At 37.5% G+C, this 12,055-nt stretch overlaps 1 protein-coding gene across 2 annotated transcripts in view; it reads left to right on the top strand.

Moving 5' to 3' along the window:
* The window catches only part of ldb2a (LIM domain binding 2a), a 93,127-nt gene that overhangs the window by 57,007 nt on the left and 24,065 nt on the right, over positions 1–12,055 (top strand). For both annotated transcript variants that reach the window (XM_062426002.1, XM_062426001.1), the window contains exon 3: positions 3,121–3,293. In XM_062426002.1, coding sequence (XP_062281986.1) covers positions 3,121–3,293 — 173 coding nt within the window. The remainder of the gene's footprint in view (positions 1–3,120; positions 3,294–12,055) is intronic.

The following is a 12,055-nucleotide window of genomic DNA, read 5'->3' as shown; positions in this document are numbered from 1 at the left end:
AATTAATTAATTATAGACTCGTTAATTGACAGGAAAATAATCAGCACTCATTTTGATCAGTGTTAAATTGGCTTATTATATCCTTTCAAACATTTGTTCTGTTTTTCGTAATTTTTCATGATAGTAAATTGAATATCCTTGGGGTTTGGATGTTTTGGTGGATGATAAAAGACATGAAGAAATCACCCTCCACTGTGGAACCTATGATAGGAACATTTTTGTACATTTCATAGCCCAAGCAATTACATGATGAATCAATAAATATAACCTATTTTAACTTAAAACAAGTGTCAAAATAATCATTTTATAGAACAAGTAACATTTTTGAAGTGGAGATTTTAGATTTTTGAGGGTTTTTTGTACTTAATGGCATAGCTGTTCAGTTTAAGCAGTGTGTCAAGTAGATTTTTGTCAGTATGATACGACTCTGATAATAGGAAAAGCTCTAATATAGAAATAACTTGACTTCCTGGACTGTACTCTGGTGGATAGTAGATGTGGAGCAGGATTTGAACTTCTTAGTGGGAGAGGTAGAGTGGGATTTTCAGTGATGTTACAGAGGTAGAGAAGCTACTAGAAGTTTAGGTGAGAGGGCGTTGCAGCTGAAACCTTTTCATGAGGAAATTCCTGCAGGAATTTTTATTTAACTAGTAAAGTTCACACCAGGCTGATAACGAAACATACAGTGTATATTTCCATAAACGGTAATTAAACGCCAAAATAGAAAGGCAATTTAGGACAGGATTTCATGCTATGAAATGTATCCAAGTATTGAGAAATCTGTATCTTGCATCACAGTGCATCCATAATGTAATGGGAAATGTAAGCCTCTCTCACTGTATCATCTATTCTTCTCCTTGAAGCCGACTAACACAGAGGAGATGGAAACCAGACAAAGCCTGAGGGCTATAAAACACTGAAGACACTTTCTCCCTCCCTGACTCCTCCTCCAGTTTTCATCATGCAGCCTGCTCATTGTCTCTTTAGGCCTCTGCAGAAAGTTTGCACTGCAGAAGTTGTCCATCTTAATAATTCAGTTTAATACTAAAGTCAGTCATGGAATCACATTATTTCGGGAAATATGTGAAAGTTCTCTTCTCTCTCCTGTGCAGTCTCTCTCATATGAAGAATATTCAAAAGTGAGTCTAATATATAAGGTGTTATATCTTAGAAGAAGTGGATTTGGTGGAGAGCACCAAATTCATGATTTTGTCAGTTGTTTCAAGAAAAATCTTTCATCTTCAGATGTGTTGAAAAGTGTTGGATTTACCTCTGTCTGTGAAAGATTTATTTGACACTTGTTTCAAGGAAAAATCAGACTCAATCTAGGAGTAAAGGATTTGGGTATTTCTTGGAGAGAGAGCAGATTTCTTGAAGGCTGTTGCACTAAAGTCAGTAAGTTTCAAGACAATCCAACGGTTTCTTTGAGAATTGTATTCACATATTGACCTCATCCGCTGCTTGATCAATACATTTAGCAGCCAATTCATGCAGAATTTGTTGATACAAATGTGGGATTATCGTTATGCACTCATTATTCAGTGACATTAAAAGCCTCTTCAGCTATTACACAGATGTTCTTAAAATATGTTAAGAGAGGCTTACATGGAGTTCAGCAGGCTAAAAAGCAGAGACTCCTATATTTCCAGCTGTAATGAGTACAGAGGTTGAAGTTAAATCAATAGACAACAGATTTAACAATCACTTCTTCTGTTTTTAAGTTGATGCTGTATTATTAAAAAAAAGAGGTAAGAAGAGAAAAGCAAAACTTTCCTCTCAAAGGTTTAAACAGTTGGATTTGTCTGCTGCCTCCAATGAGCCTCAAGCAGCCAAAACATTTTTTATCTTGATTAAAACAATTTTTAATTTTACGCATTTCAGAGTATATCGACAAATTCTCCCCATTTTCATTTCGCACTGTCTTCTTTAATCTCTCTTTTTTTATTCATGTGAATTGAATTGACTTGCTGTTGATGTCATAAGGAGTTCATATATTTGTTCATGTTTGTTTATATGTTATAATACCATTGTGATATCCAGTATTTGTTGTCATATCTGCCATCTGTGCCATTATTATAGTTTTATAAATCTGATAACGGCTTTTGTAGGACTAGCATTAGCATTAATGAAGCCTTAGGACTTTTTTTTGGCACCAACCAAAATGTCTCAGATTGCTCAGATTTATTCTCTTTTTTTCACTTACTTGTGGATCGGACACTTTCTGATTAAAACTATTTGTGGCAATTTGGATTGTTTTATTAAGGCAAACATCTTGTACATATGCTTGTGTTTAGACAACATTTAAAACTGTGAAATTTGTTAAATTAAATACATTTTTTGTAGAAATATTGCTACATGTTCATTGTACTACAAAGGAAAGGATTGATACCAATATCATATTTGTGCAACAACCTAGAATCAAAATGCGATTAGCTTAGCTTAGCATAAAGACTAAAAGCAAATGGAAAGAGCTAACTATCCAAGTATCCACTTATCAGGACCTCTAAATCTAACTACAGTAATAAACACATTGTATTTTATTTGTTTAATCCATATAAAAACATTAATGTAAAAATGGGAGACAAAGCCAAGCTAGCTGTTTCCCTTTGCTTTCAGTCTTTATACTAAGCTTAGCTAATCTCCTCCTGGCTCCAGCTCCATTCTGAACACAAGTACATGAAAAGAGAATCTCTTCTAATTTAACTCTTGGCAGGAAAGCATTTTTTCCCAAAATATACAACTATTTCTTTAAGGCATTGAAAAAACATTGTGTTGGTATTGTTACTGGAGCTCAGGGATCAGGACTTCAAATAATACCCAGCCCTAAATCATAGTGGTAGCAGTAGTAGCCTGTACTTATGCAAAACATAGAATTGTAGTTTCAACCAATTGTCGCATTAAAATTGTACAGTAAGCACTGCAGCAGTAGTAATAGCAGTAATAGGCCTAATACTAGTAGTACCATCATTATAGTCTATTAGCGATACCCTGGTTGAGGCAGTATTTAATGATGTCACCCTCCTCTCTCTTCTCTAAGCCCACTGTCTTCCCTTCAGATCATTTCACGTTTGGTCTCCTTCTATATTTAGCAGCTCTGCCTCCTCTTTTGTCTCCCTGCAGCGATCGGCCGGACGTTGATCCCCCGTTATTTCAGCACAGTGTTCGAGGGGGGGGTCACCGAGCTCCACTACATCCTCAAACACTCCAAGGAGTCCTTCCACAACTCCTGCATCACCCTGGACTGTGATCAGTGCACCATGGTCACCCAGCACGGGAAGCCAATGTTTACAAAGGTAACACCTGACCCTAAAGCTGGCCCACCATGAATAATTGATCACAAGCTATGATAATGGACCCGGAGAGGTGTTTAACTGGTTAAAGATCAAATCCATTTTCACCCTTTGATTCTGTCTCCCTGTTTCATTTTGTCCCTGTGTTTTCGAATCATACCTGTTGGCTCTTACTATAGAGTATAAAACAAAACAAAAGAAACTGCATGACCTTTTTGTTTTAGTCATTTTACTTGTATTAATATTGCATGTCTTTCTCACATTAAGGAAAGAGTGGATCTTTCCCAGCACCTCTTGAACAAGATTGCATTGCAATTGTGTTAGCTTTAAAGAGAAACTCATGAACAATCCACTTTTTTTAGTTAGTAAGTCACTTTATCATTATGATCAATTGATTCTACCCCAGTTCACAATACAAGTCTATGAGCCAAGTTTTGAATGTTTTTTTAAAAATGTGTAAGCATGGTGTATTCAAGTTAAAAACGAGTGTTGCTCATGCAGGCATTATATTGATGATACCAAACCCCAACATCAAAATATGTTTCATATATAGCTAAAAAATAAAAAATCACCCTGCATTTATTTTTTTATGAGCAAATATCAGCACTAACCAGTGTTTATATGTTAGAACTCATGCAAGAAATGTCAGATATTCTCATATTTACTCTCTTCACTTATCAGTTTGTCGGCCTTCTCCCAGACCCTAAAATCCAGTGGCATTTCTCATGTTAAATATGTCGGCAGATTTTAAAGCCCTCAGGTACTCCAAAGGCAGTTGCTAAGGGACATGAATAAGATCTTTGAAGAGTATGGTTCAGCTTGCAGTGCGAGAGACGCACAGAAATAAGTTGGAAAAGCAGAGGAAACACAAATTGCGCAGGTGAGATAATCCAAACCTGACACCGAGGTCTTCTGAAAGCACTAAAGCTGAGCTCATCTGCTTTTGTCTTTGGGGAGAGAATCCCCCTGTGCCGGAGTGAATATCTGCTTCACTACAGTCTGATCCAGATGGCTAGCTGACTCTTAGTGTTCTTCTGCTGACTGTCTAAATGAATCTGAGGCCAGATACCTTGTCAGCGCCGAGCAGCCGAGCTAAAGGGATTCCATGTTCCCTGTACCATGAACCCTGAGCTACAGCAGCGGACCAGATTGTTCTGACATTAAACAGCTATGCGCCCTCTTGTTTTCAGGACTTGACAGTATGCACTCACTTCTTTGTGTGTGTGTGTGTGTGTGTGTGTGTGTGTGTGTGTGTGTGTGTGTGTGTGTGTGTGTGTGTGAGCATGTGTGGTGTGCAGACTCTGAAATTAACTTTTTGGCTGACCTGCCAAGGGCTGTGAGACTAAAAAGTGAATTAAAAAAACATTACAGCAAAAAAAAATAAAAAAATCTTCATTTTAGCAAGTACGTTTGTCTGTTGTTGAGATTTAAAAGCAGTTTTTCTGAAAAGAAATGAACAAAGTGTGGCAATGGGTTGAGATTGTTGTACAATGTTCCAATATAAATGAAACTGATCAAGGATTTATTGCTATCAGCTGCCATTTTTATTGATACTATGGCAGTAATTTGCTTTTTTCAGTCTTGTTTCTTAATGTCGCATCTCCTTTTGAGCAAATTCATCATGTTGAAACAGAATTAGGATAAAATATAACAGTCTCAACCCACTGGATGACATTTTTTTTCTTTTTTGCAACCTTTTAAGGCTGAATTAGAAGCTAAATAATGTGATACAGATGATTCAGTAGTAAGGGGTTCCTACTAGAGCCAGAAAGATATTGGAATTTTGAGGCTGGTACAAATATTGATATTTGAGAGTCTAAACAAAATTAGAATAACATATTAGAATAACCCCCCCCCCCTCCCATCCCGCATAATCACATAATTGAAGCAAATCTCAAGTTACCTTAAAAATATTTCTCATTTTTGTATTGCAGTGTCCTCTTACTAATCAGTGGACATAAACAGCATGCCTGCCAATACAGATACATCTGCAATAAGCTAATATGAGCTTATATATTTGCTCTATTTTACACGTACATGCAACGCTGTACACATAAAGACACGTTACTATTATTGACTGAAAACCTCTAATGAATCAGAGTTAGTTCAGTCAGAGCTCTATAATTGCACATGAATTGGCTGTTTCATTCATGTCTCACAATCAAAGTGCGGCTAGTAACCATCGTACTGCTCACATTGTTTGAGAGCTCCATTAAAAGAGCAGCAGAGCCTTTTTTTATAACTGTTTCACCATGTTTAATGTGTTAATTATTCTGATTTCACTCAGCCATACAATATTTGTGTTAATACAAATTTCTGCACAAAATATTTAGAGGCTGTTGCTGCATATGTACCGATTTAACATAGAGACATTTATCATATGCACATATCAAAACATGCTATAATGTATCACATGTTGATATTAATTCTTATTCTTGTCATAATTTACATATGAAAAGTTTTTTTTTGGTTGAGAGGGAAGGGAGGGGTGTAGTGCAGGACATCTATATATCGATATGTCATATCAGACCATCACATTCTGTGTCTCAGTGTTTACATGTTAGTGTACATTTACACGCATGGCTGCTTCCATGTGGGCTAGTGTCAAGGGGTTTCATGGGGTCATGTCACTGTTTCTGTACATTTAGAGGAGAGATGATTTGGTATTCATGTAGTGGTTGGTGGGTGGGGGTTGGGCACATGTACAGCATTTATGTGTGTGTGTGTGTGTGAGGGGACTGTTTGGACTCTTTGTGCTATCATATCTTTACATGAGTATGAAACATCCCCAATAACACAAACAGGAAATGTCTTTTTTTTTATGTTTCTGTTGTTTGCTTTTTGTAAACAAGACTCCCCAAACAAGAGGGAAAAAAAACAACAACAAAAAAACATAATATATTACATGTCCGATATTAACCGTACAGAACAGAACGGTCCAGGCCCGGTCAACGAAAAGCTAAATTTGATGCTTGCAGCGCTGCTCTCTTTTCATCTTCACCTAAATTGGATGAGAAGAATTAATTCATTAGAAAAAGAAAAAAAAGAATTCCAATAACTGAGCGTGTTCTCCCTGAGCTCCCAGCAGCAGCAGCAGCAGCAGCGAGCCTGCAGCTCTGGAGGCCCGAATCTCAATCAGCTCTGCCTCGCCTCGCTTTCCTCAACCACCGCCCCTCCTCCTCACATCCCCCGCCAACCCCCCTCCACCACCCCTCCTCCTCCTCCTCTCTCTCATCCCTCTGCCTGCCTCGCTCGCTCACTTATTCTCCCCTCGCTCTCTACTCCACCGCTCTCTCTCTCTCTCATCCCCCCCTCTTCTTCTCAACCCCCACCCTGCACCCTCAACACACACACACACACACACACACACACACACACACACACACACACACACACACCACACACACACACACACACACACACACACACACACACCCGCATCCTTCATCCCTAGAGAAATCATCCCCAGCTCCCAACTCGCTCTCTTGCTCTCCCACTCTCTCTCTCTCTCTCTCTCTCTCTCTCTCTCTCTCTCTCTCTCTCTCTCTCTCTCTCTCTCTCTCTCTCTCTCTCTCTCCGTGCCTGTATCTGTCTCTTTCTTTTTGCCTGTCTCTCGCTCTTTCGTTCAGAAATTCAAAATTGTTTTACTGGCATGAGCATATATATAGAGAATAATTTTGATTTGTTACAACTTGGTTCTAATTTGTGCAGATTTAGCTGTCATTCCTATTGATAAAACAGTACTGTACGCTCCAAGTTAATTGGCGTGACCTGGCAACGAGGTGACATCGCTAAAATGAAGACAGACAGTGTAAGAGACCCAAATGGTCAGACGATTTTTTTTGTAGGAAAGTAATTTGTGGGGAGGGTGGAGGGGGGATGTATTTTTACTAATGTGTACGTAACAGAGATATGGCAGAAAATGAGGGGAACAACATGTAATAAAGGTCCTCAGCCCGACTCAAACTAGAGTCATTGTGGTTCATGATTGGCCACCAGGCTGCTTGGCCAATCATTCAGGTTTGTAACACACTCCCAGGCAGCCTTAAAATATTTGGAAGGCAAAACAAAAGCAAACAGTCAAATTACTCTTGTTTCTTGGTTTAACATTGACCTACTGTACTTGCCTTAGTTGTGCAAGCACAGTTAACCTGTGCAATGAAGCATTATTACACTGAGTTTTAGATGTGTGGCTCCTAAACTTTTTAAAAAACAGGACACTTCTTATAGATTTTCAACATGTATCAGTGTCTTTTCCATAGCTTGTTCTGACTGTTGCTATTTCTGACTACTTAGCATCTGCTTAACGCTTCCAGAAAGCGTTTTCTGTAAGAAACCCACAGCTATGAGTCATCATGTCACCAATCTCAGCTGTGGCATAAATGCACATTTAACAGGGTTTTCAACAAGGTTTTTCAATGTTCTTTTCTTATTCCTTCTGTTTTTATCTTTAAAAATATATATAATGCAGTCAGTATAACTGCAGCCTTTTTATTTATTGAGCTAAAATGTTATAAAAATGTACAATAAATTTGGAAATGAACAAATCTTAAGGCTCCCCAAGGTGCTGTGGTACCCACTTTGGGGACCAATGCCTTGTTTACAAAGTGTCTGATTACCTACAATTGCGTTTCTTGTCCTGTCTGATTCAATTCCCCCGACCACCGAGCCGCCTCCGGTATGCAATAAAATTGGTCATGATAACTGAGAGAAATAATGGCCAAAACTACACAAAATAAGACTAAAGTCGTGACAAACTAAGACTATCCGTAGAGTACTGCATTTCCAAAAGAAAGTCAAAAAATAATTTCCACATTTAATTCTATAATAAAACAAAATAGTGATGAAAACATATAATTAAAAAAAAGTTTGAAGTCACAACATAATAAGACGAGACATAGTTCAACAATTAAATGGAGTAGAAGTGATAGAAACCAAATGGCGGTGGAAGTAGTGAGATGAAAATGAGATTCAATCAAAAAGGAAGCAGATTTTAAAGCAGCTCTGCACAGTTTCATGTGTAGTGTTGATGTGCTCTCTCCATTTCCACTCTTCATCTCAGCTCCTCTGGTGGGGCTCTACAGACGAACGAATGGGCAGGACTAGCAGGGTGCTAGGAGTGGGCGGTGTTGCTCAGGTGCTAGTGGACAATATGTGCAGGGAGGTGTTGACAAGGTGACACAGGGTGCCAATTTGACCCAAATCCCCCAACACCCAGCCTACTATGGTATCCCAGCACGTCTTGCTTTCCCTGGCCAATGTGTGTTAGCTCAGAGTCCATGGCCCTTGTTACCGGTGCCCAGTTGGAGGTTTCAGCATGCTGGGAGGCAAGCAAAGAGCAAAAGGCGAGTTTGTGACACAGTGATCTCAGCTCAAGTGAATTTAATTCCCTGAGTGGATTTTTTTTTTTTAAATTGACTAGTGCATGCGTCATCAACAGCATGTGTTTTTCTGTGCTTTGCCTGGGTTTTTGTTAAAATAACTGCACATTTTCACTCTAACATGTGATCATCTTATAAATACAGATATTAAATAATAATATATGTTAATGCTGTAGAATCTAACTGTAGTAGTGGTTTGAATATCACTAGTTAATTACTATTTTGAAGGTACTATATATAAAAATGTGCACCCCTTAGTTGTATTACCAGTGCACAATATATTCTTGTGTTAATGTTATGATAGGAGACCTACACTTGTGCTGAGTACCCTCTCCTCTACTTGCCTTTTTAATGATTAAGTCTTTGCCGCTCCCCATACTTTCCCAAATATATTTTTTATTGTGTTGTTTTATTATGAGATGCATAATCTGTTTGTTTATGTATTTATGATATGACTCACAGTATGTGCATTTAAATTCCTCACCGTGTGTCTCAGATGTTTCAGTAATTTAACCCCTTATTTCTGTTTGGTTGTTGCAGCCTGTATAAAGGTACTGCTTGTTGTATTGTTTGTTTAATGCCTAGCAACAGTCTATGACTAAAGGTAGCTGCCTCTGCCATAAAATGCTTGCTGACAGCATGTGTCCACCACTTGTTCAAAGGGCACCTGTCTCACGGACATGACATATATTTTGCAGTACATATGTTTACTTGTCTTAATGACTGAACCTATATACTTTTATAATTAAGTTAAGCTATTGAAATAAGTCTTCAGGTGTGATTTAATTGTCAACAGGCAACCACTGCTGGATTTTTGAAGCTGATACAGATGTTGATACTTTTTATGAATCTGGAAAATATCCAATATTTATTTTTAAACCATAAACAAATAACATACACATCATTTTATACAATAAGGATCACTTAACTGTAGTTATGCAAAGAAATGTGAAAGACACATGCTGAGTGGGAGATTTTACAATTGAAAAACAAACTCGCTGTCACTGTTTCTAAATACATATATTGACATATACCATATTCGTATAGTGTATATCCACATGAAGCTAATGTCGGCCAGTATATTAGCCTGGTTGATTTATCAATGTTATGACTGTAGAAACTAAACATATTTACAGTTTCGCATCTCACTTGTATGTGCTTAAACCATAAATAACAGCAAATCCTCTGTGCTTACAGATATGGAGGATCATGTTAAGTTACATATTATCAGTCATGTCAGTTGCTTCTAGGTATAATTGGACATATTAAGTTAACTTTGATCCTATTTATATTCACCAAGTAGCCATGAATGCTGCATATCTCATAATAATTGATTTAATGACCTTCAGCTCCTCTATTGTTAATTGATTGTCATGTTAAGGTATAGTATTGAATAATGTCTCAGCAGCAGGCTGCTGTTATTCTTTCTTGCTCTTTTGAGCCGGAGATCCCCTGATCTCAGCCCGGTTGTGTGGAAGATTTATGACCCTGCTCTTAAATCAATGGGGACTCTCTGTGAGGGGCTGTACCATTTAATGGACCACTTTTTAATTCAAGGGGATTTTCCTCCTTTTAGTTTTCATAAGTGAACACTATTTAACAAGAAAAAAATTGGTTTCAGCCATTGTGAGAAATATTAGATTCTAACCAAGTGGCTCTCAGTATGGAGAAATACAGTAAATAGCTTTTTATGATTGAATCTACACTGGAATTTGTGGGAAAGGCTGCCTTGGTTGTATTTGTGGTTAATATACTGTATCTCTGCACCAGTGCCACTAAGACAAATTCCAGCACATTTTATTGCACTTGGCAATTAAAGTGATTCTTATTCTGGTTCTGATATAGGCGGTTTATTCGCAACCAATTTATTTATCGGAAGCGGAAAGCCTGCAGAGAGAAATAGGTGCAATAGTGGAGGCAATGCTAAAGACACAGTTGGCACAATGGAAAAAAGGAATCAATAGTGCAGCAATGTTTCACTGTAGGCTACAGCACCTGGAAAGCATCAGAAGACATTGGCTCATGAGTAAACGCAATTCAAGCTATTTCACTGCTGGTGGGTAAATACCATGAATCTACAAAAAGTACACTTTCAGGAACGATGTAAAGAATTACTTATTTCCTCATACATGCCTAAGTATTTGGTCTTTTAATAGGTTTCAGCGGCCCGTGGGGCATGAAACTCATCCACACACATAATAACCATGAAACATTTTATTTCAAAGGAGAAAAAGAGAAACACCAAGGTTGCAGTTGTATGTTTTGTTTTTTTTGTCCACTGTTCATCAACAATTTGAGAGTTCAAGTGAATTAATATCAGCATTTCTTCTTTTAATTCAACACAAGGTTTAAACCTGAGGGTCAAGTGATGATTATTTTGAAGTCAATATTTAAAATAAAATAAAACTAAACTAAAAAGTAATATGCATAAATATGTTTTTAATACTCAGTGGAGTTTTATGTTGTTAAACATCATTGCCCCTTTTTTCAGAAGTGTCTGTGATTTTAAGGCTTCTTTTAGTAAATTAAAACTCAAAAAGAGTTGTGTCTTTGTTACATTGCTCTTCCTTGAAGTCCATGTATCTCCAAAATAAGACCCATAAAGGAACAATAAATAATTCTGTTGTCTTAAAAGTATTATATCACCTAACTTGAAGGTGCATGGTTTAGGTATTCTTTTGGTTTGTTTCTTTTTGTGCTAGCTAGAAAAGCAAATGTCCATCATGTTGCATCCTTCCTTTGACTTTAAATTCAATGGTCAGCAGTTGGACAAACTGCAACTGGAATTAGACTAAATAAAAAAATAAAATAAAGACCTTTTTTTGTTGTCCATTAAACACCACGGATTATTTCCACACATTGCTTTAGTTTAATCCACACTTATCTAGCTCAGACAAGCCCATTATCAGACTACACGGATCCCAACTATCAAAGGAAAACTAACTATAACTATCAGCATTAAATGAAAGTGTTAATTTCCAGAATTATATATTTTTTTTTTAATATTTTGTCCCTCATTCAATGTTTTGCTCCCTTTTTAAGTCCCATTAGCCAAAATTATCAGATACAAAAAAAATCGTCTTTTTTTTTACCCATAATTTTGTTTAAACATGCTGTTTTTTTCCCATATATATGACGTTTGTTTATGTGCTCCATGTTTTATCTTGTGATTCTGTTGCTCTGCTGCTCCATTAATTGCCCTTCGGGGACAAATAAAGTGACTGATTGATATTTGTAAGTGTGCCCACTGGAAGGAGATCAGGCGTTTGGTCATGTGTGTGTGTGTGCGTGTGTGCATGTTTATGTGTGTGTATCTGTCCACAGCCAATCTCACATATACTACTGGGCCCATGAGCCTAATAGTTTTTGTTTGGTATGCTCAAA

The sequence above is a fragment of the Scomber scombrus genome, chromosome 9 (assembly GCF_963691925.1).
Source record: "Scomber scombrus chromosome 9, fScoSco1.1, whole genome shotgun sequence".
In the NCBI taxonomy this organism is placed as follows: domain Eukaryota; kingdom Metazoa; phylum Chordata; class Actinopteri; order Scombriformes; family Scombridae; genus Scomber; species Scomber scombrus.
The sequence above is the reverse complement of the archived record's forward strand: the minus strand, read 5'-3'. Positions and strand labels throughout refer to the sequence as shown.